Here is a 26,467-nt window from a genome sequence, read left to right on the forward strand (position 1 = left end):
GAGCAGCGCCGCCGAGCTGCGGATCTGCGCTCCGTCCGCCGTGAGGGCGGCGGCGGGAAGGGCGCGGAGCTGACGGCCGCCACTGCGATCCACAGTCGGGGGACCGGGACCGGCCAGCGTGGGCTCGTGAAAGGCTGTCCTGCCTGAGCAACCTCGTCTCCTTTGCGAGCAGGGGACGGGACAGGCTGTGGAGTAGTCTGTATGGACTTAAGCGAAGCCCTGGATTGCTTCCCACAGCGTTCTCCTGCAGAAGCTTGGACGAGTGCGCTCTTCGCTGGGTAGAAAACTGGCGGGGGGGCCGGGTCCCGAGAGTGGTGGTGAATGGGGTTACAGCTGGGTGGGAGCCAGTCGCAAGTGGTGCTCCTCAGGCATCAGTACTGGATCTGGAACTGTTCAGTATCTTTACTGATGATTTGGATGGGGGAATTGAGCGCACTCCCGCTATGTTTGCCGACAACAGCAAGCTGGGCAAGTGTGCATCTGCCTGGGGGTAGGAAGCCCTACAGAGGGATCAGGACTGGCTGGATTGCTGGGCTGAGGCCAACTGGATGAACTTCGGCAAGATCAACTGCTGAGTCCTGCATTTCGGTCACAAAAATCCTAAACATCACTGCGGTTTTGGAGCAATGTGGCTGCAGAGGAAAAAATTTTGGTGTGTCAATTGACAGCTGAACACATCTATGATTCTAAGTTATTACTTGTTTGCCACTGCCAGGGACTTCAATTCAGCTGGTAATAGCAGAAGTAAAAACATTTCTTAGTAAATAAGTAATTTTAATAAGCGCTCTGAAGTTGAACTTCAGTCTTTGCAGGAACAGCAAACAAATGTAGCACGCTTGTTAGCTGGTCGTGTCAGTGGGACACAGAAACCAGCTGTGCATTAACACTGCAGCTATGGGTCCCTCACAGAAGCATTGTAGAGAAGGATTTATTAATCTGGAGGGCTCAGACCTCTAAAATGTAACTATTGCTATTGTGGGAATCAAATGGTGTTTCTGCATTACAATAAGATAAGAATTTTTTATTTCATGGCCTCCGCTGCCATAGTTCTTTCTGGGAGTCTACTTTACTTGGAGGGGGTCTCTGACAGTTTGCATCACTTATCCTCTAGATGAACCTTCCCCAGGAATGCACGCTCAGTATATATGTAATATTTTGTCATACACAGTGCAAGAATATCCTGCACGAGGTTGATCACATCTGAGAATAAGTGGTGAGATCCCCAGGGAAGCGCCTGAAGAGACACTAAGAAGGCACCCTCCTCTCCCCCCGGTGCTCTTTGTTTAAGGAAGACTTTGAAGAAAATCACCATATCAATGCGACAGGAAGAGCACTGAGACATCTTGGAAACAACAGGATGGCTGCTGGCTGACACCAGGTGACACAGCAATTAACAGATGTAGACCGTGGTAAGATTGTGAACCTGGAGTACCCAGCCAATGGGGAGACGGGGGAGGGGGAGCAGGCAAAAGGGGAAACAAGGTTCAAAAGCTGTCACTGCGTCCTTAGCGATGCTCCTGCTCGCGGGACGCCCGCCGTCGCAATCGCGAATAAAACCTGCTTTTATCATAGATACCGTCCTGACAGATTCTTCGGATATTTCCAACACTGTGATCCTCACATATTCATGTTGATCAGGAAATTTTGAAAAGGGTTTTTTTTTTTTTAAGAATGTAAAATGACGTTCTCTTGAGAAGAGTGTGAGAAACTCCACTTTATTTTCCCATAAAAAGCCTCATCAACTTCATCTCTGCTTAATGTTAGTAAAATACATTTACCTTTGTAAACATATTTTGTTACTTTTGAAATGTCATGGCGCTCTAAAACTTAACTGTTACATCTGTGCAGCTGTCCCCTAACTTGCAATCTCAAAGAATTAAGTTAATTTTCTCAGAAATAAATATTTCCCATCAAAATGTTTACTGACAGTATATTCTGTTTCTTTCTTAGCTGAATCTTCTCCATGACTTCCTGTGGCTTCACTCAAAGTTTATGTCCGATTCATTTGCAGTTACATCCTGTTTTGTTCTCCATATCCTGGCGCAAATACCACGGCCGTTCTGGTTCCACAGATTTCTGCAAGTTTTACAGAACACCTGATGCTGACTTGCGGAACAGACTCCATAACCACGAGGTAGTTGTAGAGCAGGTGTGTTTATTTGGCTGACCAAGGGAGGATAACTGCTTCCTAGCCTGCATACCGAAGGCAGGTAAACATCTCTATTGTAGAGGGAATACGTGCATATTTATGGTACAAGGAGTGGTTATTACAATTAATTCTAGAAATTCATTACAATATTCCATGTCTATTCTACACTCCAAACTACACCCCCATATTGTATAATGGCCCCATACTGTTTCCATTGTTCATGCTCAACTGCTCTTACAGTTTTAACAATATAACAGCCCTTTATTCAATGCCTGCAAAATATTTCACCTTTGAGCCAAGCAATATAATCCAAATCCTTTTAGAATGCTTTGTACTTGTGCCAACTTAGCACCAATATTTGCAATGGTCTTCAAAGCTAAGTGTAAAAATATCCCAGAATGTGGGATAAATAGATTAACTTATCAATACCAAGCAAACATGTACTCTGTACCATAAATACGTACATTCACTGAGCATTCCTGAAAGTTTTCTTCTAAATTAGTTTCACATGGGCCAGTGAAGCTCCTGCTCCTGTTCTCCTGCAAATATCACCATTATTACACTGGTTTTGCTAGCACTTTTTAACTCAAACTCTTGTATTTCTTTGTATCATTTCACCTTACACCAGTTTGTTCAGCACTGCTACAGAAACTCCCTAACCCATGGGTGCCCAACTTTCTGGCTTGCCTGGCCTGCAGAGAGTGAAGAGGAATTGTCTTAGCCAGCATAGAAAATATGTAATAGAGTTAATATAAGGAACAACACTTTTTTTTTTTTTTTTACTATTTGTTTTTTACTAAAACTTAAAAACTTTAAAAAAAAAAAAACACCCAAAACCACAAACACCAAACTAGTGGAATATTTAATATTTGACTTTTTTTAAAAAACTTTTTTTTTTGGTGAAACTAACACACATCTGGTTAGATATAATTGTTTGCAATTCCTAGTGAGTTCTCGAGCTGCTCATCAGAAAGTTTTGGTGAAATTTCACTCTTAGAATGGATTGGGTTGGAAGGGATCCTACAGATCACCCAACCAACAGGTGCCCCCCAGCGCAGGCTGCCCAGGGCCCCATCCAGCCTGGCCTTGAACACTCCCATGGATGAGGCACCCGCAGCTCTCTGGCTGGCTGTCAGGGCCTCACCACCGTCTGAGGAAATAATTTCTTCTTAACATCAAAGTTGATTTTCCCCTCCTTTAGTTTAAAGCCCTTATCCTATCACTATGAGAACAGCTAAGCAGTCAGTTCCTTTCCTGCTTATAAGCTCCCCACAGGTACTGGAAGGCTGCTGTGAGCTCTTCCCAGAGCCTTCTCTTCCCCAAGCTAAGCAAACCCAAATCCTTCACTTTTTCTGCATAGGAGAGGCACTCCAGCCCTCAGATCATCTCTGATCCTGTTCCAAGAGCTCTTCTTTCCAGTGCATGATGCCCCAGGCCCGGACACAGTGCTCCAGATGGGATTTTACAACTTTTTGAAGAAATGAGGTAGCACAAGGAAAGAGGGACCAAACTTGCAGAAAGAGAAAATAATAACCACACAGCATAGCTCAGCAAAGGAGAAGATGTTCTCAACGTGCAAATTGTCTGTTAGGGCTGGAAACAAACCGTCAGCCCTCCGCTCTATTTCTTTAATCAGTGATATTCCTTGTTTTCTGTTGTATGTATGCATTACTGGCAAGCCTCTTGAGTTTAATCTTTTAAAGAAAGTGTATAAAAAGGAAGAATGATTATGCTACAGTGCATGTTTTTAATTAATGCTGAAAGGGACAGTTTTTGCTTTTAGTTGAATCTAAAAAATAGGTTCCAGATTCTCAAAATGAAAGTGGATATTTTGCAAGCCTGCCTACAACAATTTACCAGAAAATCCCAATGATGAAACAGCAGGAAAATGATTTAGCCACACTTTCCACAACATTGAAAGGATAAGAGGAGGAAGTAGTGGTAATGTGGTGTGCTGGACATAATGAAATTACACTGGGGTGCAAGAAAGCAAAATAAATCATCTGTCCATGGAGGTTTTCAAGAAAAGAGTAGACATGCTGAGGAACATGGTCAAGAGCTGTCCCAGCCATGGGTTGATGGGTGGACTCAATGATCTTAGTGGTCTTTCAAACCTTAAGGATTCTCTGACTCCATGATTCTTGTGAATATAGCACTATGAATTTATTTTATTTAAAGATAAGTCAAGCTTTTGGAGCCATGAAATATGGTTTAGTAGCTTGTGGTACTGGGAATGGGAGGGTGGTTGGACTAGATGATCTTGCAGGTTGTTTCCAACCTTGTGATTCTATGATTCTATGATTCTATGATTCTTTTCATTCCCAGAAGCTACAAAGGGAGCTTCCTGGATGCTCCTCTGTCTACCAAGAGCCCTGAGGACAGCTTTCATAGTCAGCCACCTGCAGTGTTGTCTGAGCACCATGCTCGTGTCAATTCAGACTGTAGTTATCCCCTGATGACTGAAGTTACTGCTGCACAAGAGCAAAGCCTGTATCTCTGAGTCTTAGCAGATTGCAGTGCATTAACTCCTAGTTTAGGAAGACTCATATGAAGCCTGCTAGAAACCATTTAGAGAAGCCAGTCTTCTTCAGATGCTTCCCCCACAGCTTTTCACTTGGTGAAAAAGTTCCTCTAAATAAATTAAGACTGTTTCCACTAGAAGGACATCACAGACATGAAACTTGCAGCGTCTGTGAAGCATTCTCTGTGCAAGGAGAAAAAAAATAACAGAAAAATTTTCCACCAGTGTGTCATAATTTGTTTTTCTGGGAGGTTCACCAAAAAAAAAAAAAAGAAGGAGAAGAAACTTTGAGCATTAGCATTAGAGACAACAGGCTGACAGGCCCATTTTATCTCTTCAATATGTTTCATGACAGTAGGTATTATATGTAATTTAAAATGTATATATTTTCAATCTGACCAAGTTAAAGTTTAGCTGAAAATTTCTTTGCTGGCTCTCTGCATCTGACTCTGCAGCCTGGAGAGAACAGGCACTCAAAGGAATGTATTTCTGTTCTAGATAACCCTATATCCTTACAAAGTTGTACTACGTAGACATGAAGATGCTATATAAATAAACTATATAAATATGTATGTTCACAACAATGTATAGTATTTATTATATCATATGGTATTTGAGCGTGGTCTTTTTGGTAGGAAGAAAGCCAGCTACTACTGATGCAAGTGCATGTATACCAGCCTGAGCAAACTTTGGAAATCCCCAGTTAGAAGGCAAAGATATTCTTATATATGTTCTTATATAAGAACTTGGTTGCTCAACCGTGAGTATACCCTTTTTTTTCCCCCTCATTATTTTTATTAAATTGCTGTGTGTGTCACTTCTTAATCAGGAAGTGACAACAGGCAGATCTCTGGAAACAAGCAGACTAAGCAAAAAAGCAAACAATTCAGGCAGTAATATTTTTCTCAGTACTCGATTTGAATATTATAGGTATGATAAACTTTTTTGGAGAAGATAATCTCAAATGGGCTCTCCTTTATGCTTCTTGAGATAGATTTCATTTTCAATGACTTTCTTATCTGAATGTGTAGGTAGCTAACCAGACTCACCCCGAGTCCCTCATTTATATAATAAGATCCACCAGACTGTAGCAAATGCTCAACACTTAACATACACAGCAGCTTAATAATGGCAGTCGCAGCATAAAAAGTGAGAAAAAAAACAAGCAAACAAACAACAGCAGACAACCCACCAACAGGATCCTGCAGTTCATTCTTTTTAGTGAAGATTTCTCATCTTTTTTTCAAGAGGTCAGTGCTTGTAATGATATGGTTGAAACTCTTTAGTAGTTCATTTCTGTTCTTACAACTATGTTTTCTGTTATTTTGCAGAAAGGTCTTCCCTAACAAGAGTAAGTTGTGCTTACACAATCTGCCAGTTTTTACTTGGTTTAAGCAACTTGTAAAACAGCACCTTTTCCACATATCTTAACTTCAAAGAATGTCACTGCATAGTGCTACCAGATTTGCCAGTCAAGCAGTTCTTCAGGAGACCTGTTTAGGGGAGATGTTTTTAAATGTGTATTTTAATCATTCATTTTCAGATGCCACTTCCACCTGGATGACCAGATATTTTTGTTGAGAGTCTCCTACAGGTAATGCTTGGCTTTCTTACAAACTCCTGGGTTTCTAATGAACGTATTTACAAAGGGTTTTGATTTGGCAGCAACAGAATGAAAGCTAAATCTCATACTTCACCTCCTGATTACTGCAGGATCTGTGAAAACTGCAAGAGCTAATGTTTTCATTAATAACTTTGAAAGGATCAAAGTTTCGTAAGTAGACTCACAAAAGCGCTGTTTTCTCTTTAGGTGCTCTCTCTTCACACTGCTTACATGACTTATGGATTCTAGCCCAATTAAAAATGTTGTATGTTGATTGAGGCTTCTTTGAACTACACAGGGCAGTGACACTTGAGTTAAGACTGTTGAGAAATAAAGGTAAATTCTTTTTTTTTTTATACTTTGTGTTATTTGGCTGATTTCCACGAAAGAAAAGGAAGCACTCATCTCCTGGAGTGTTGGACTTGATTCCAGTTTGGTGTGCTAATGACCAAATTCAAAGAATATGAACTCAATAAGGTTGGTTTCAGCAAAGCAGTTTCACCATAAGGAGAGAACTGGAAGTCCATTGACGTTTACTGGAGCAATTTGCAGTTCTTTTTTCATGTCACTAAGTGCAAGAGGACTACAGGTAGACTTGATCATATAAACATTTAAAAGGAAGTCAACAGCAATTTGCATCTTTCAGATGCTTTTAAAGTATCTGTTGCTGAAGATTTGCAGGGGAAAAAGTAAAGTTCCACAGTGAAAAACTGTAAATGAAAGCCAGTGCATCTCCAGAAAAAGTAACATAGTCATAATGCCTTCACTGAGTAAAAGGAGAATGATGTAGGAAAGAAAAGCCTGACCTACTGACAAATATTTGTTACTGCTGAGCTTCACACAAAGACCCATTTAATGCTTGAAGAATGGGATGAGGGGATGAGGAGGTGATGGGATACATTAATTTGAAGACAGGATGATATAAAAAGAAACAGGTGGAAGAAGTGTAGGATTATGACTGAAATAGGGGAATGGAGAGGAGTAAGTGAAGGATGACTGCAAAAGAAAAAGGTGAAAGAACAGGGATAAAATATGGTCTTCCAGCTAGATCTGGTGTTCATACTCAAAGATTGTGTGCTGATCTCCATAGAAGGAGAACTGGGAAGAATAAATTAGGAAGAAGGGCCACAAAGTGACTAAGATGATACAGCGGTCAGTAAAAATGCAGAGGCCTCATCCTGTTGCCTCATCCCTCATGTGCTATAGGTTTCTGTAGGAATAGTTTATGGGCTCCACCCATTTTTTTAGGGCTGCTGACTGAAAATCCTCACTTGAACACCAACCTCCCCTCCCCCCCTCCCCGTTTACTAAAGGCAGATGGCATCTAGAGCAGTATTCTAATCTTCCAGTGAACAAGAAAATGCAGAATTCTTTCTTAATTTGGGACCATAGTCTCACTGATTTGAAACTTAATTTGGCCTTACATTGGTATAAAAATGTTGATACTGAAGATCTTGAATTTTTTAAAATTCCTTGCTTGATTTCTTTGCTTACATTTTCATGGTTCAGCATTGTGAAGTAGAAAAACACAACGCTCAGCGTCAAGCAAATTGAAGATCCTGCATTTTGCTTTGTATTCACAAAGGCTGTGAAAGTCTGCTCACATTGTCCTATATCCCTGTGTTACATGTTGACAGGAAGGTCACCCATCCAGGCCTCTGTCATTTCGCCATGAGCCTTAGTGGAACTCTTTAGGTATGTAGTTAATCTGGAGCTTTAGTGTTTCTCCACCCTGTTTTAATAGTGCATACTATGTCATGATCCAAAACCAATCATAAACTCTTGGGATGTGGACTAGTGTGCCCTTCCACAAAGCTCTTAATACTCTGTTGTTCACAATTACAGGAACTATACATTTTATGGTACTTGTTTAAGATTCCACTATTAAAAAAAAAAAGGTGCTGAAAAGCATTAATAAATTTATGTGGTGCCCTTAATCAGCAGAGCTGCTGTCACTGTTAATTTCATAGAACCTACCTGCAGCCAGTAGTTGTGATACTTTTGTTTAGTCATTTCCATAATGACAGATTGAGCTCATGGCTGTTTTCCAAAACAGCATGGCATGAATGTTTGAAGAAATAATTGTCTTTAAACAAAAGAATAAAAGAAATGGGAAGCTGTAGTTTATCCGTAAATTCATGGCATGGATAGCATGATGTTGTGTCTTGATGTATCACCTTAGAAAGAGCAAGTTATGTGCCTGATTGGAGTTATTTTCTGAAGCAACCAGTTATCACAGAATCACAGAATCACAGAATCACAGAATTGTAGGGGTTGGAAGGGACCTCCAGAGATCATCGAGTCCAACCCCCCTGCCAAAGCAGGTTCCCTACAGCAGGTCGCACAGGTAGGCATCCAGGCAGGTCTTGAACATCTCCAGAGAAGGAGACTCCACCACCTCCCTGGGCAGCCTGTTCCAGTGCTCCGTCACCCTCACTGTAAAGAAGTTCTTACACGTGTTTGTGCGGAACTTCCTATGCTGCAGTTTCTGGCCATTTCCCCTTGTCCTGTCTCCACTCACCACTGAAAACAGTCTGGCCTCGCCATTCTGCCCCCCACACCTTAGATATTTATAGACCTGGATCAGGTCCCCTCTCAGTCTTCTTTTCTCAAGGCTGAACAGACCCAGACAGTTATATCATCATTGGCTATACACGGGCACTCCAGCGTAGTTTTGTGAAGGTGAAATAATGAACACTTGAATCCTACCAACCTGAACCATAACAAACGTGTAAGTACTCATGTCTCACAAGAGTTCTTGAACACACAAGGAGCAAAAAAAATGGCACCTCAGAACCTACATTTCCAAAAATTATTCTGTACAGAACTGGCATAACCAGATTGAGAAATGATGGGAACTCTGCCATCCACTGAGTCCAGAATTCACTGAATATGCATCAGAGCCCTTGGTATTTGGGTCATCTGAATGCTTCAGCCTCCTGATGCTGTCTCATTCTTCTGTTGTGCATCCTTGCTCTATTAATACTTTGTCTTATGCTGTGGCCCTCCTTCAATGCTGCTACTATTAAAGCTCCCATTTTATTTTACATTTAAATGCAGCTAGATTCATTCTGATTATTAGGTGTGCCCTAAACCACAGTACTCTTTTGATATCATAATTATTCCTACTTTCCGGATGTTAATCATGGAATCATGGAATGGCCCGGGTTGGGAGGGACCTCGAGGATCACGAATCTCCAACCCCCTGCCACATGCAGGGCCACCAACCTCCACGCTTAATGCTACACCAGGCTGCCCAGGGCCCCATCCAATCTGGCCTTGAACACCTCCAGGGATGGACGGGGCATCACAGCCTCTCTGGGCAGCTGTTCCAGGACCTCACCACTCTCATACTAAAGAACTTCCCCCTGATATCCAGCCAAAATCTTCCCTCCCTCAACTTCAAACCATTTCCCCTTGTCCTGCTGTCATCTCCCCTTTCACAGAGTTGCCTCCCCTCCTGTTTGTAGGCTCCCTTTAGGTACTGAAGGCTGCAATGAGGTCACCCCGCAGCCTTCTTCTCTCCAGGCTGAACAAGCCCAGCTCCCTCAGCCTGTCTTCATAGTGGAGGTGCTGCAGCACTCTGATCATCTTTGTGGCCTTCTCTGGACTGTCTCTAACAGCTCCCTGTCTTTCCTGTATTGGGGGTTCCAGACATTTTTTGGTTAAGACCAAATGTGTTTGCATTTTTTTACATTGTTTTAGCTTGCAAGTGAACCACAAAGCCGAGTTCAGACGGAAGAAGCAGGTGCTCTGTTCTTTTGTGCACTGCTATGAATAGGTTTTAAAATATATTCTTTGGGCACTTTGAATAGCTTATAAGTTTTTTTCACCATCTGCTGCTTGAAATCTCAAAACTTCTGTTTCTGCATTTCAATATGAACAAATTGAAAAATATGACCAATAGTTGAAATACTGAACTTAATTCTTGCAGTTAGTCAGATTCTATGTGCATTTCCACTCATGTAATGATTGCATTCACTCAGTGAATATGGAATCCTGCAATCATGTTATTGCTCTCCAGATTACCTCCTTGTTCATTCTTGTTCCCTCCTGCATATGGTTCAGGATCTCGCTATCTTTCCCTGTCCTTGATACCAGTGCATAGTCATTAGGTCTATCATATCAATTAATCCTTGCTGGAGGGCTTTATTTTGGGCATTTTACCCAATTCAAAACAAAATACAACAGCAACAACAACAACAAAACAACCTACTTCTCACAGTCAAACTGATTTTTTTTCAATTTTTTTCTCTAAATACTGAATAGGATGTGTTCCTTGCCCAGTATTTATAAATTTCCAGAATATGTGAGAGACTTTAAATTTCCCTGGCTAAATTAAGTGTAGGTAAAACAGTAGTAAATTTCCTTATCAATTAACATGTTCAGTAGTAGCAAGAAATGTTTAATTAATACACATCTGCACTAGAGATTGTCCTATCTGTTTCTGGTTTCTCCAAATATGGATAAAAGTTTTGTTTTAGAGTTGGTATTTTTTTAAACTGAAAACAATACTGGTGAGAAGTAATCCAACATGGAACTGTTCCAGCACTCTACTTCCCCAGCATGTGACATTCTAAGAATACAGAAGTAACTCAGACTGCTTGTGTTAAATAACTTGTTTTAAATTAAGTCCTTTGAATTCTATGTAAAACTTTCCCTGAGAAGTTTCTTTAATTAATTGTAAGGACTTTTACCAGCAGTGATTCTGCAATAGTAGAGTGTGGGCCTGACAAGCTAGTACCCTTAATAAGGGAAAACATTATTAATGAGTGCCTGATAAAAGTGTAAATGACACAATGAAGATATTGTTGATAATATTGAAGTGAAGGAGAAAGTGGGTCCTGTGTCTGAAGCAACTCGCTGCATTTTCCACCTTCTACAGGACCTTTTTTGCCTGTTCACCTGTGTCTCTCTCCCTTGTATTAATTTCACTTTCAGAAGGGTGTGCTGAACAGAGAAAGTTGGTGCTGTTTGGACAGCTTCAGCTTTCAGGAAATAACTCGCTGTGCTTGAAAGCACGCTCACACTTCCCACTCACAGTGTGCTTCCTCTCAAGCCCCAGAGTGCTAGCCACATGATTTTAGATAAAAGGGACTTTCCCAGCATCATAGGAGGATTAGGTAATTGTTAATGATTTTTCCCTTCTCTGCTTGGGGGTGAAAGTTTGGCCCAAATCCACAGGTGGTCTCCAGTGAAGCTGTTTGTAAGGTGGGCTATATGTAAAGGCACTCTGCATGAAGTGTCAAGTTTGTGGTCAACCAAATGTGGTCAACCAAAAGGTCTGCTTTGTCCTAAAGTCTCCACTCCTTGCCTAGCAATCCCAGCTCTCAGTATCAAAGCCTAGCAGGAGCACAATTAGGCCTTACAAAGTTGTCACTAAACTTGAGGTTTTCTGGATCTTTGACATTTTCTAGCCAAGCCTCCTGCTCAAGGCAGGAGTACTGGCAGTGCTCAGTCAGATCAGCAGTTGCTTTGCCCAGATGAATCCAGAAAATCTTACAGGACAGAGATGCTAAGGCCTGAGTGCTCCATTCCAGTGCTGCATTACCCACTTGGTGGAAAAGCTTGTTCTGGTTTAAACCTCAGAGGTAGAAACACCTTCCTCTGCCACTGGTGGCAAACTGCCCCTATGGAGAAGAATTTAACTCTTCAAAACCGATCTTCAAGTAGTTGTAGACTTGCAGTAGACCACCACTTAACCTCCTCCTTTGCCTAAGACTAGCTCTTTCAACCTGCTCTTCTATGCTCGTGTGCTCTTGGGCCACAGACAATCTAGGTACTGCCCACTACATTCTCTCTGATTTCTCAACATATTTATTTGAACCATTTTTTGTGTACTGAAGCACAATGGATTCTCTTCCTATGACTGTACTTTTAATAATAGTCCTGTATACAATTTGCTCCATCATGATGAGAAGCATGCTGTTGGCTCATCATCAGTGTAGTTTCCAGTGTAGCTCCCATACCTCCTTCAGCAGGGCTGTTTTTCAGCCAGTTCACCTTTATTCCTTTGCAAATGAACATCACCTCTATGCTTACCAATCCCCTAACAAGATAATGGCAGTTTCCATCCTGCTTTAAGATCGTTGACTTACAGTGCTTAAGGGGATTCTATACCTGGGATATCGCTTTGATCGACTGCAGAGATGATTGTTGGCTCCAAACACATCTATGATTGGACCTGGTACAATACAGTATTTTTCAGTGCTATATAATCTTTCTTTTCCCTCTGGGGTTCCTCAGTGTGGGGGGAAAAAAAGCAAAAATTTGACCTCTTTTTTTTCTGTCTCATTAATTACAGACAGCTAACAAATCAGTCCAAGCAAACACATCGGCAGTCACCAAGGAGTTACAGTGCTATGTCCTACCAGGAAATTTTAGATGTTTGCTGGCAGCCAATGAAAGGCGAGATAACAATGCTGCTGACTCATGAACAGGAAAGCTCCAACTGCAGGCTCACATCTGCAGCAGTATCACTACAACACTGGTCGTCTTTATGCTGGTATTTCTAAAGGTAAGTTGCTGTTTGCTTCCAATTTCTTCCTTTTGGGCATTTGAATATTAGTTTAACTTAGAAGAGTTCCTCACATGCTAAGAAAAATGTCTTCACTGTAAATTACTTTTTAGAGTTATCTTTAAAGTTAGAAACTTGATATAAATATAGGAAATAAGAAAATATTAGGAAAAACTTCTCTGAAAGAGCAGTGATGCAGTGGCACAGCTGCCCAGGGATGGGGGGAGTCACCGTCCCCGGGAGTGTCCCAGAGCAGTGGGGATGTGGCACGGAGCGACGTGGGCCGTGGGCACGGTGGGGGTGGGCTGAGATTGGACCTGGGGATGTGAGAAGTCTTCTCCAGCCTTAATGACTCGGTGATTGTATGAAATGGCTTTATAGTCATCTCCCTCCTGCCCCTAACCTCTCAGGAGATGACGACAAAGTTTTTAAATAATGCAAAAATCTTGGGAAAAAATCATTTAAAAAAAAAAAAACCAAAACATTTTGTTATTTGATAATGAGATTTGAATTGGGTCCAAGAAGAAAAACGTTCAGAAGAGCAGAACTGTTGGAAAAAATACCGAACTTATCACCTGGGAGTTAGAGTGAGACTTTGTTGTCTGTAACTTCCTTTAACAGTACCATATTACATCATTAGTCCCCCCAACTATTGTAGCAGCCTTACTAGAGCCTGGATAAATAACAGAACTCTCATTTTAGATGCTAAAACCAAATCAGTCTGAGTTCAGGTGTGGAAGCAGATGTGCAAATCCAAAGAGAGGAACAATATTCTTCAATGCGATGTGGTTTGTAACAGACTGAACTGGTTTTCATTTTGTTTGCACAAATCACTAGATAAATTGCATTTTGCAAATAAAAAACAGGCGCTGCTGATAGCTTTTCTTTTTATCTAAATTGTGAATTAGCAGTAGCTTAAAAACTGTTACAGCTTTACTTGATTCCATTTCAAGTAGAAACATTCTGGAATGATTTAGGTCCCATATTCATTGTACAGGCTTCTTTGTACTATGTTTGGAGTTCTTAGTAAATTATTTTGATTATTTACAAGTTTATTTGTTTTATTATAGAGCAATATGAGACAGATTTTTTTTTCCTGTCAGCCTTCTGACTGCCTCATTTTTACTCAGGGTTTGTAGATTTGCATGGTTTGTCTCTGCAATTTAAGGGATAAGTGGCTTATCTGGAAACTTACATTAATTCAGAGAAACCTTTTCTAAGTTTATGAGACTACTAACGTGTCTTCCAGTGTCATGTCTAAGTGGAATATCTAAGGTAGTGATTGCTTTCAAATTACAATAATTTTAAAAAGTAAGTGGTTCAACTGTGCTGTCATTAAAATCAAACAGTGTTGAAGCTGAGCTGGCCAACCAGCTGCTGTACTTTTATTTACATTTTGATTGTAGTTAGATGAGATATTGAATAATTGCCCATTTTTTCACTCTTTCTTTCTGGCATTTAACTGTTAGATACTAATTCTTCGTCTACATAATTCAGTATCATTTTAAAACATATTATTAATAATAACTATCTATTTCAAATGATCAGGTAGAAACAATAAGCAATTATTTAGCACCTCACAACCCTGGATGGCAAGTTATGTCCTGAGCACTCTTCTGCAGTTAAGTGTAATTTTCCTGTATTTGTAAGGAAGATCTGACACTGAGTGGTGAAGGGAAGGCTTTAGGGTTGGGATAGGGTTGTTCAGTGCATAACAGATGGCACAATGCCACTATGCTTTGGCAGTAGTGAAAACAAACAGGCCTAAGAACTTCTTTGTCGTTCTTTTCCCCAAGTCAGCCTGTAATAGCTCAGGAGGGTTTGATTGCTTTACCTCAGCCAGGACAGGCTCAGGTTTTGCACTGAAAGCCTTTTGTATTTCGTGGAACACTCACATCTCTGTGAAGCTGCTGACCAGCAAGAACACTACAGAGCAGTATGTACCTCAATGACCATGCAGTGATGGTACCAGCACCAATCATGGTGTGCTCAGGTTCATCCAGTCCCTAAACACGTCTCCTTCCTAGAAATCCCCACTCAAGAGGCAGCTTGGAGGCAGTTATATTGAGAAACAAACTCTACATATTTTTTTTTCTCTTCAAAATTTATAGAAGCTGAGCTTATTCCTGAAGTCATTATGTCTACTGTAATGATGTCTGCAGACTCTGACCAGTGATACTCGGCATGCCATGTATGGTGTAACTTTTTCTGGAGGACCCTGAAGAGATTTCAGTTGAAGCTTGTCTAAACCAGCAAGTCCATGGGAAGGAGCAGAGCGATAGGATGAGAGAGGGATATAAGTCAGGGTTACAGGGCAGGAGATGTGCGTACATGCACAAGTTACAAAACCAAACCACAGTAGCTGTTGGGCTCCACCTAGCCACTGCAGAATTCCATGTGGTGACAGAGGCACAGAAAGATTCCAAGAATAACCCTAAGATACTGTTGATGAGGCAAGATGAAGGTATTTTAGGGAATGCACTGACTCTGTTTGTCAGAGATAATGATGTGCAACAACGATCTAGTTAAAACTACTTAGCTGAGAATATTGCAATTATAAGTTTCTGAGGACAGTATGGGGAAAAGCTTGATTTTTAAAATCCAGCATTTCACATCTTTCTCCTCCCTTTGAATTCCAAATCCTGCTTCAGATGGTGTTCTTACATTCATATAATCATGGAATCACAGAATGTTTGTGTTGTAAGGATATTAAAGCCCACCTAGTTCCCCACCCCCACCTGGCCCTGACCACCTCCAGGGATGGGGCACCCTGGGTTCTCTAAGCAGTAATGCCAGTGCCTCACCGCCCTCTGAGTAAAGAACTTCCTTCTAACATCTAATCTAAATCTCCCTCTGTTAGTTTAAAGCGATTCCCCCTTGTCCTACCATTGCCAGACAGTGTAACAAGTCAGACTCTTTCTTGCTTATAAGCTCCCTTCCAGTACCAGAAGGCCAACGTGAGGTCTTCCTGGAGCCTTCTCTTCCCCAGGTAAACAAACCCAACTCCCTCACCCTTTCGTCACATCAGAGCTGCTCCAGCCCTCTGCCCATCTCAGTGCCCTCCTCTGGACTCCAAGAGTTCCACGTCCTTCCTGTGCTGGACGCAGCGCTGCAGATGAGGCCTCACAAGGGCAGAGGAGAGGGACACAGGTTCCTCTCTCTCCCTGCTGCCGTCCCCATTAATGCATCCAGAGTTCTTTCACGTTATGTTAAAATGTGAAAGAACACATGGTATTGCTTAATTTTCTTACGGTTGTTTGGAAGATGATATAGTACTGGTTTTAGTGGTAGAATTGTATTAGCCTGTATTCAGCCACATAGTTCTCTCTCATTTCCACAGCCTCCATGATCCCATCTCTAGCTGAAATTTCCTGCAGTCTAAACTGCCACTCACTTCTGTTATATTTTACAGGGAATGGAAGTTGCTGCTTCAGGATACAGCAAATATCAGATGCTGTAAGTATGAACATCTCCTGCCTTCTCTTGGGATTTACCTCTACCAGGGACTTTGGGGATGGTGATTGAGGATCAGTGGATCTCTTCACTCACTCATCCATGAGGTATGTAAGGTCTTTTGTGACAAAACTAACTACAAGCTAACCCAAAAGAGAACAACCAGCATGTAAATTACGGACAATAATCACAGTTGCAGTCAGTCTGCTATTTGAATCAGTCTTGTATTTTTGTTTACTGTCAAATGAAAGTGTGAATAGTAACAGTTTCACCGTACACAAACCTGTACTTTGTGTTTCTCAGCATCAACTGTACCCAGATCTTCCGTTTCTGTCACTCATAAGGATCCTGTCAGTTGTAGCTGAAGGGCTGCATTACCTACACAGCCTCCAGCCTGCTGTCTGCCACTGCAGCCTGAAACCTTCCAACATCTTTTTGGATGCACAGTGCAGAGCCAAGGTGGGAACACACTTGAGAACTATAAACAGTGCGACTCGTCTGCCATTTTCATAAAGACTGGATTTGCACAGCAAGAGTGGAGGCTTATTGTCATTCATTTCCAACTTGTAAATCGTTTTTAATTTTAGATGCTTAGATATAACTCAGTGCATGAGATAGGTGTGTATCTAGACAGCAGCGCAGTAAAGAAAGCAAAGGATTGTATGTGAAATAATGCTTTGGTGCATGTAAACTACGTGTACATCCATCATACATTAATATTTTCCTAGGTAGCATTTAAGTAAAAGCACATTTTATGTGGAAACCTGGCAGAAGAGGGAGTAAAACACTGTGTGGTTCAGATATGAGTTTATCATAGAATTGCTTCTTCCCCTACAGGTTGCTTTGCTTCTAACTCATCTGTAGTCTGCTTTCTCCCTTCTGGTAGATTCTTTGCTTCTGCCTCTAGTCTAGAGACCGAGGGATTTTTAATCAAATAACTGTTTTAGATCATCTGAGTTGTAGATTATGCACATACATCACGGTATCACCAGAATACCTCCTAGGACATTAGGAAAGAAAAAAATACTAGGAGCTCCAGCAAAATTTGCTGGAAGTAAAGAAACACAGTGGGTCAGAATCAAGGTTTTGATAGGTTAACTGTCTGATATGCTGGTGAGTACCTAATGTAATGTCTTGCTTTTTCAGTTGCTATTTAGGTTAGTTGAAAACAAAACAAAAGTGATGGAGAAAGGAGAACAGAATGCTCTGAAGTTCACAAAAGCAACTGTAGTTAACAAAAAACTTGTAATCCTTATGAATCCTATTGAAATAACATCTAACTTGATTTATCTACCTTGATTTATTTTATAAGAGCTGTTCAGTTCAAAACAAAGCTTAATAATGCAAGAGAAAGAAGCTCTTCAGATTAAGAATTATTTGGATAGACTTAGGAAAACTCCTTTATTAAATCAAGAAATGTGCTCTTTGAAATGAAAATGATCATAAATATTGATTCTGAACTAATGAATATGATTTTTTTTTTTTAATTTCAGTTGTGGTATATTGTGCTGGGAGAGCATAGGCAAACAGAAACCCTTTGAAGGTATTTTTCTATTGCTCACATCTGATTTTTATTGCAGTGGTGTTTCCTACAAATTCTTTTACTGTAGAGAAATGACAACACCAACAGCATTGCCTGTTCAAACAGGCCTCTGCCTTTTGTTACAGTTAGAGCACAGTTTGTATAAAGCATGATGTAACAATTGCCACAGTCTAAGAATGATCCCCCATCCATAGTGGTGGGCACCAAAGAAATACTTTGTTGCTATTGGCTCAGTTCTGTATGACAAAGCTGATTGAACGTCTTCTGCACTTTGCAGGCTGAGAAGTGCAATAAAAACACTGTGTAGAACAGTAGGGTGCTATTCACACAGCTTTCACCACTGTCATCTCGTGGCTGCACCTCTTCTTAGCACTGATACACACTGTGAGGCTTTATCTAGAACTGCATCTATTATTGAGAAATAATAAATACACGTATATCTGCGGTATTAATTTGACTTATTGTTTGTACAGAGCTCTTTGTCCAGAAGTGGCCTGTGGCAAAAGGTGGCCATGGTCATTTCAAACACCAGCGCATCTACTAACAAGAGCGTAAATTTATTTTTACTTTTGCCTTAAAAACAGTCTTTGCTTTAACACATGTGAAATAACTTATGCTAAATATTGTTTTAAGAGCACAGGATCTTTGGTATTTATTGCCTACTGGCATATATTTGGTATTTATTTATTTCCTACATGCTGCAGGACAAACAGCCCCACTGGGAGCTTTGACAGGGATCTGTAACAGCTTACAGCCTGCCAATTCAGAGAAGTTTATATCAAGCAATTTGCCCAGGAGGAACAGACTGCTCCACTTTGTTGCTGTGTGCTGTCATCAAGAACGAGATTACAGGCTGCGTGCTGCAGGTAGCATTCAGGATTTACTTTCTTCGTAGGGTTTGTGATGGAGATAGTCTTGCTGGGCAGATTTCTCTGGCACTCTAAATCGATGGCATACCAACTGAAGTGGAAGGCAAACAGCCTTCAGATTATCGTCAGAGTGCTGTAGACTTTTTTCAGCTTTTTACAAAAGTAGGAAACCAAGACTGTTTAGTATAATGTAGTAAATAAAAACATAAAAATAGCCAGCTAAAGGAGGGTATATTATTATTAGCTCATGTATTATTTTAACAAAGATTGACCTGTCTTAAGCATTTATGTCCATTGCATAAGCAGTTCCATTCGAGGTGTGCTAACAGTTTCACTAACATCAATGGTGTGGTTATCCTAAAAAAAACACACACAAAACCAAACAATGAACCAGACAAAAAACAGCCAAGAAATAGTGATATTTGAAGCCTAGTATACAAATTGATTCTTCCAAAAGTTGTATGTAATCCTTCTGCAAGTGCATGTCTGTATCGACATCTGTAAGAAACACTGATTTTGAGTGAATGATCTTCAACAACACATTCATAAAGAAAACCAAAGGTTGTATGAGGTAGAAGCTGTATTTAAACTGATCTAATTTAGTTCATTTGGCTGCTCAGCGAAACAGTGAAGTTAATATTCAGTTGCATAATTAATGAAGTTTGTTGCAAATATCGATGCCTAAATACATACAACAATGCCTAAATACATGCAACATGGTACATCTATAATGCTTTATCCCTCCTACAGAAAGTGCAGACCTTCTAAATGGGGTTTTGATGAGTATAAGTAAGAAGGAAATTTCCACCGCAGTCTACAATCTGATGCATGCAAAGGTGTGTGCAAAATTAAGTTTTGTTACTTGATTTTTTGATTGCAATCTTTGCAGTCCAAAACAGAAGAGCTTTTGAACTTATTGCTTTAGTGGACATGCTGGAGAGTACCCTTTGGCACCTCAAGTTCGTTCAGGAATTGTAGAAAATACATACTGTGAGCTATTCTGTCTGGTCCCCTCTAGAAACCTCATCAGTTGCTACCTGAGGTCACAAGAACAGTAGTGTCTTTCTGGTCACAAGCTATAATCAAATACAGCTTGCTATCTCTCTGTTTCCATGCATGTCTGCATTTATTATATATTATTACATAATGTATAATGTATATAATATTACATGTTACATTATGCATGTAAAATATACATAATATTATATATTATATACATTATTGCCACGGGAAACCTGGCACAAATCTGACTGCCATAAATGCAGCTATATCTATCAAACTTTGATAGACATAGTGAGGAAACTACATGGGCATGTTTCAGCCCTTGAACAAGTGTTCTGACTCCATTTGACCTTGCAAAACCCATTCTGTGTGGTTGGTTCTGTTGCTGTGTTTATGTGAGCTCCCAAGTTAAGGCATACCAGATTATTTTTATATGTTGCAATCATATTCTGCAATTATAAAATAGATTTGCATGACACTTTAATGGTTGGCACAGTTATGGTCCAAGTCATTTTATTACTCCTGAAGCTTATAGAATATTTGGCAATACATCCCTAAAAAATTTAGCACTTCAGTCCCCTTTGAGTAAGGTTTTATTTTTCTATTTGCTAAATCAAAAACAATCATTATTATTGTTTAAATAACTGGAGAGACAATATGTTCAAAATGACTGAAATAGCTACCAGAGATATTTAAAATGGATTAATTCATAAGTGCTGAAGGGCAATGAGTTGAACCAATCTGCTGCAGATGTACAAAATGGAAAAAAGTTTTAAGTATCAACGTATCCTTATAGCAGACATCATTTGGTATGCTAAACACAGGATGCTCCTGCTGTGTGTATACTTGAAGGACATGTTATAGCTAGCCCAATATACGTATCTCAGTACAGGGCTGCTCTCCCCTTCTAGTGCATAACCCAAAAACTAGACTTAAAATTGAAATGAGAGAAACAGTAATGGAGTAAAGTCAGGTTCTACACCCACTTACATGCTAAAATGCAAAGTTGCTACCAAGTTGTTCAATGCAGTTCACTATTATCCTGCATCAGCATGCCCAACAGTATGACATACTTGACATCCTTGTAAATTGTCAGTGTCAGTGTAAGTTCTTGCTCCTTACAGCTGTAATTGAGCAAGCATTCTGCATTCTTACTAGTGCTCCTGTACTGTTTTTTTTTTTTCCCAGGAGACAGCAATTAATGCATGCAGAAGTTCAGAAGTATACACTTTGCAGACAGGCCTACAGAACTCAGAGGTAAGTACATGGCATTTATTTGAGAATCTTACAGGAGTCTTCTTGCTTCTCCTGCCAGAGCTGACACTGCATAATATAAACACAGTAGGGCAGGATGTCCCCTTTATTTTGTCCCTAACAAGGACATCTACAACTGGTTAAGCAACAAAACCCTGTTTTACCCTCCTACAAGCAGCAGACTCTGTTGCTTTTGCAGAAAGACTCTCCACTTGAAAGCCACTTTGAACCTCTCCTTCATGAGGATATCCCAGTGAAATGGCAAAAACCTGGTTTTCCTTGTGCTGTTTTCAAAATGGCAGCTGGGAACAAAGACCAAAATAAGCTTGAATTCTAGCATATGCAGCTCCTTTTCTTGAAGAATAAGGATAACTTCTCTGTGATCACTCTGCAGCATACCACTAACAACCATTTTCAAAGTGATATTGGCACTTGCTGCAGGCCTGCCAATACCGAAAGGGCCAAAGCTCATGTACCTGGATAAGAGCGAACTTTAGCTAGACAATTTGTGTTCTGTGAATGGTCATGGCTGCTGGCAGCACAAGCTGCAGAATCAATTTAGGACAGCCATAACACCTTGGACAGTTAGCCTACAGGTCTGTGCTGCCACAGCAGCCTGGGCGACTAGCTGAAGTTGAATTAGTTTGTCTACAGGCTGAACAACTGCCTGCCCACCCTTCCCAGAACTGTGATACAGCCTTGAATTCCAAGAAATAACTGCTTGCAAACAGTTTTGAAAGAAAGTTTCCAAGATAATTCTCCATTTTAATTTTTTTCAGGTCATCTGTCAACAAAAACTCACCCAAGTAATGAGCAAGAAAGTCCCTCCTGTAGTACCAAGTTCATCACCTGTTCTACTTGGTAGCAGTACAAATATTGCAGGAAGCAAAAATATTCTTGAGGCTGATCTGACAGGTCCTATCACACAGCACTCAACAAAGAAAGGTCTCTGCCTGCAAACATGTTCAGCTCCAACTATACCAAGGAAAATTACTACTATTTGTTCCACATACACATGTATTTTTCAAGTGCAGTTGTCCCTTTTTAGAGCTTTGCTCTCTACTGGTATCATTCAAAGCATGAGCTCACTGCAGAAGTGCTTTTTCAGTATTCCTCATTCCTTTGGAAACAGAAGTTGAGCCACAGAAAATCAATTCACTTATAATAACACCTGCATTCCCAAGAATTTTACTTCTTATCAATAGCTGCCAGACTTAGAATAGAATTTTCTGGAACTTAAGAAACAAATCCACATAGAATTCCTGAAAAACACAGAAGCATGTTATAGTATATGCCAAAATCTTCCCAGGAATAGTGTCCTATTATCAACTGCCCAAAGAACAGCTAGTAATAAAAAGGTGCTCTCAAGTTAGTCAGATGATACACGTTATGTTCTGTTGCTGTTCAATGCAAGGGTCTCATCTTGTTCATTTTAAACTTTTTTTTTTTTTTAGATTACCCACACTCTGACAAAAGAAAGCCTTTTTGTACTCTGCTCTTATCTGGTCCAAGTGCAGGCAGAGAAAACTGTCAGCATAAGGATCCACCACGGGCAGTCCACAGTCCACAAACTGTGCAACCTGAACAACCAGTGACTGGTAAGAGTCCACTTCCAGTTTGAGAGGGCAGTATTCTCCCAGACCAGATCTTATTCAGTGGTTACATTGTTCAGAGATGTACAGAAATAGATAATCTTTTTCTGAATTATCTGGCATGATGTCTACTGTAGTCTAGTGCAAAAACTCTTCAGACAGTGCTGTGTCACTGTAGTATTGCTGTATGGCCCTCATGTTTTCAGAAAACCAGGCACTGCCTATTGAGAACACTGGCTTGTTCTTTCCTTGGATCATATTCAGGTTGAGAATGAGCCTGAAAAGATTATAGTAAAAACACAGAAATTGTGTCACATCATTAATTGCTTATTAATGTATGGGCATCTTTTTTCTTTTGTGGTTTTAAGCTGAGTATTTCATACAGCTAAAAAGTGCTACTGACCGTAGAAAAGGGTGATGAAGAGAACAGGATAACTACTTATTTCCTTCCTTACGTGGTCTCAGATTTTGCTACTGAGCTGGAAACTGATCATAGGAAAGCTTCTGACTTGTGAAGCCTGTCTCTACCTGCAGATGAAAAGCTTGGTTTCTTGCTTTGCTTGATTGATTGTTTCAAATTGGCCAATTCCTGCATCTGGTTGCTCATTTATTTCAATTTACTACTCAGTGAGTAAGTTAATTTCAGGATAAAGCAGTAGACTAGTATGTGCAGGAAAAGTTCATGTCAGAACTCTACTGTCAGCACTCTGAAATCAGAATGAGGGAGGCACATTCTCCACAGTAACGATGGTCTTTGGTTATTAGTTTTCTCTTGATTTACAGTACTTAACTGTACAATTAAAACCTGAATGTCAGCACTGAATACTCTGAGAGGTACGAGCCTCATCAGTTAGTGAAGAGGTAGAACCCAGTGCTCTTGATCACTTTTGCCAAAAATATTAGTTTTGCTATTAGTTTGGCTTTGATATATATTCATGTTCCTGATTTCACAACACATTTCAAACAGACTTACTATTCTGGACTACTTGTTAACTGTTGTTCCATGTTCTACAAGACAGCATTTTCTCAATGATGTAGAGACAAACTGCTCTGCACAAGGTTTGTTCATGCTAGGAGGAATGAATGCTAGGATGAAATTCTCCCCTTACACAATCCAAGCAGTCTTTAGAAACACTGATTTTCTGGAATAGGATCCTCGTGATTTTTGATGGGAATTCATTGTACTACTTGTGAACAAAGGACACAGACTAACTCTTCCTTTCTTCTTTCTCAACTGAGATTAAATTTCTACATGCATCAGTGTTGATGCTGTCACTTGCTAACACCCTCTGGAAGAAAAGAGTACTTAGTACATCTTGTTTGCTTTTCTTTTTCGCCAAGGCCCTTGCTGCAAAGGAAATTGCAGTCAAATACTGGCCAGCCACAGAGGAATTATCCTGAGCTGCATGACAGAAGGACGCCTCAACCACATCCTTGACACCCTTCGCTCACAGCAAATGCTGTCCCGAACAGATTATGAAACAATAATCTCTTACCCCACAGTGACCAGCCGTGCTCGGGCACTGCTAGATATTTGCCTCTGCCTTGGAGAGAAGGCAGCAAAGGTTGTAGTGACAGTTCTAACAGTGAACAAACGCAGTCCTCTGGCACGAGGCAGCCGTTGCATAGGCTGTCCTGAGACAAACAGGCTGCTGCTGTGACATAATTTTGAGGTTTGCTACATGGATCAGAGCATTGGTAATTTGGAGTGGCAGTGATTCACATTCACTCCTCATAAACCATTGAAATCAGTTCTTCTTCTGGCCAATGATTGCAATCCACTTACGGAAAAATAAAAAACCTACCTGGATGAAAAGATCACATCAACCCATTGCCTGCAGAAATTGCCAAGACTGGTATAACAAATTCTGATTAAGTCAAATGTCACCAAATTTCCTTGATTTTGGAAGTCAGAAAAATGGACTGTGAGATTTTGGAGATCACACTACGGAAGAACAACAGTTATTAAGGACAGTGTACTGTATGAGGAGAAAAAAGATATTGCCTTTCACCAAACTCAGTACTGAACAAGCTGTCACAGTGAGAGACTTCAGAGAATTAAGAAACATTTATTAATTCTTAATATGAGTCTTGGAAATTTTACATTATGCACATGAATTATTTTTATCCGCAAATGGTCGTGTTATGAAAATATGGTGCTGATAACAGCATTTTGGAGAGGTGGGCTTAAAGTATTGGTAAAAAGAAAAGCTCTGCTACCTTACATTCATGTTGTTCTCTGAGTGTGTCTGCAGTTCAAATGTAAAATTAAAGCATGAAGAGGACGTGCCAAGCTGATCATTTTTGAAATGGTGGTTCTGCAGAACTGTAAAGGCAAGAGTACCAACATTGTAATGAAAATGAGATTATAAAAGTGCTGTTTTTTGAGTGGATTCCTTCAAGCTGCAAGGCACTGGATTAACATGAGCAAACTTGTTCTATTTCAGGTACTGAACTATGCCATTCCATTTCTCTGCATTGCATTTGTTCTCTGCAGTTTCAAACTGCCCATCCAGTTCAGTAGTTTGACAGGCTGTAAAACTGAATAACAATGTGTTTTCTAGGCACAGGTGATAAAATAGATTTATTTTGTGTACTACAGCATTACTGGAACTGTAAACTTTAGCTATAAAATATTTTTATATACATTCATTAAACTTTAAGATTTTCTTGAAAAAATCTTCTAATCAGAGGAAAGCAGAAAACCATTCATTTGTAGGAATTATTTATAGACTTTTAAGAGGGAAGCTAGCAATATTACTGAAGCCTAATTATTAACTTTTGGTAATTATTCCATTTGGTTCTTCTGCAAGACGTGTATCACTCTGACAGATTTGCCAGCTGGTGGACTATGTTAATTTGTGCCTTTTTTTGTTGTTGTTGTTTAATTTACGTAGGAACAGTTTTGTATCTCGCTCTTCTTGAAATAGCTTTTTATTTGAGAATTTCAGTTGAAGCCAAACAATACCAGTTTTTTTTTTTACAAGTGTCATGAAATAGGTGGGAGCAGAAGTTACCTGGTTTTGGATGGATTTTATTCTCATATTTGGCTTTCCAATTTAAGTATAGAGGATGTCAGAGTTACTGATCCATTGCCATTGTGTTTATCCAGATTTTTGTCAAGATAATCCTAGTAAATAATTTGTAACCAATTACAGAACTAAGGAAAATCTATTAATTCATGTTCAAACGAGCCCAAATGGAATTCTTAAAGCATGTTGATTTTTTTTGTCATGTATTCAACTAAAATCACTGCATGAGTTTTAGATTTTGCATGGGTACCTTGTCTGAAAGCACAGGCATGAACCAGCAATGCCACAGCCCAAATCTTTAAGCTAATGCAGACTTATGCCATAATAGAGGTGCATGCATACAGTTCCTCACACCTCTCTCTTGTGTGATATAACTGCTTTGGGTAGGTTTGACATTTGCAGCAGTTGAGAATCCTCTTTTTTTAGTTAAGTGTAGTATTTTGGGGGGATGCTTTTATGCCATACTGTGGCCTGAAATTTGCATCCCTTCCCTTTTTCTCCCCCCCAAAATATACATACTCTTAAAAGGCCTGCAATAAATTGGCAAGATGATAAAGACATCAGTGCATATACATTAATTACTGATGTGAAATATCAGATTTCATAAAAATCGTGGTATCTTTTTATGCTTGTACTCAACCATGTTAATTACAAAAGATTTCTACTGTCCATATCATCGTGACCAAGAATCAGGGCCTGCTGTTCAAGAAAGGTGGCTCAGAAAAGGGTGTCTGCTCTCTAGCAGTGGGTAACCAGGCGTGGCTGCTTGGATTCCTTTGGGTGGGGGATGTCACAGTAGGTCACCTTACATCACAATGACGGTGCTGTGGCACACTGCCCTGTTCCACTGTGTGCAGCACAGCAGTGTGGAGGAGGAGGAGGTTGGAGAGTACAGAGGAGTTTCCAAGTGGGAAGCCCGTGAATAGCGATGC

At 40.2% G+C, this 26,467-nt stretch overlaps 1 protein-coding gene across 17 annotated transcripts in view; it reads left to right on the plus strand.

The window, feature by feature from the left end:
* Positions 1–52: 52 nt before the first annotated feature.
* The window catches only part of LOC122188037, a 33,433-nt gene continuing 7,018 nt past the window's right edge, over positions 53–26,467 (plus strand). The window contains exons 1-14 of one of the 17 annotated variants that reach the window (XM_042886004.1): positions 53–278; positions 1,169–1,409; positions 2,012–2,210; positions 3,510–6,264; positions 6,481–6,609; positions 12,578–12,790; positions 16,203–16,350; positions 16,547–16,702; positions 17,737–17,786; positions 18,491–18,652; positions 19,406–19,491; positions 20,846–20,914; positions 21,691–21,856; positions 22,366–22,509. In XM_042886004.1, the coding sequence (XP_042741938.1) occupies positions 16,683–16,702; positions 17,737–17,786; positions 18,491–18,652; positions 19,406–19,491; positions 20,846–20,914; positions 21,691–21,856; positions 22,366–22,509 (697 nt within the window). In that variant the 5' untranslated portion in view covers positions 53–278; positions 1,169–1,409; positions 2,012–2,210; ... (3 more) ...; positions 16,203–16,350; positions 16,547–16,682. The other 16 variants (XM_042886007.1, XM_042886008.1, XM_042886013.1 and 13 more) reach the window with 16 other exon arrangements.

This window comes from Lagopus leucura, unplaced genomic scaffold (genome assembly GCF_019238085.1).
Source record: "Lagopus leucura isolate 7727_CA_CO unplaced genomic scaffold, USGS_WTPT01 Super-Scaffold_100054, whole genome shotgun sequence".
NCBI classification, from domain to species: Eukaryota; Metazoa; Chordata; class Aves; order Galliformes; family Phasianidae; genus Lagopus; species Lagopus leucura.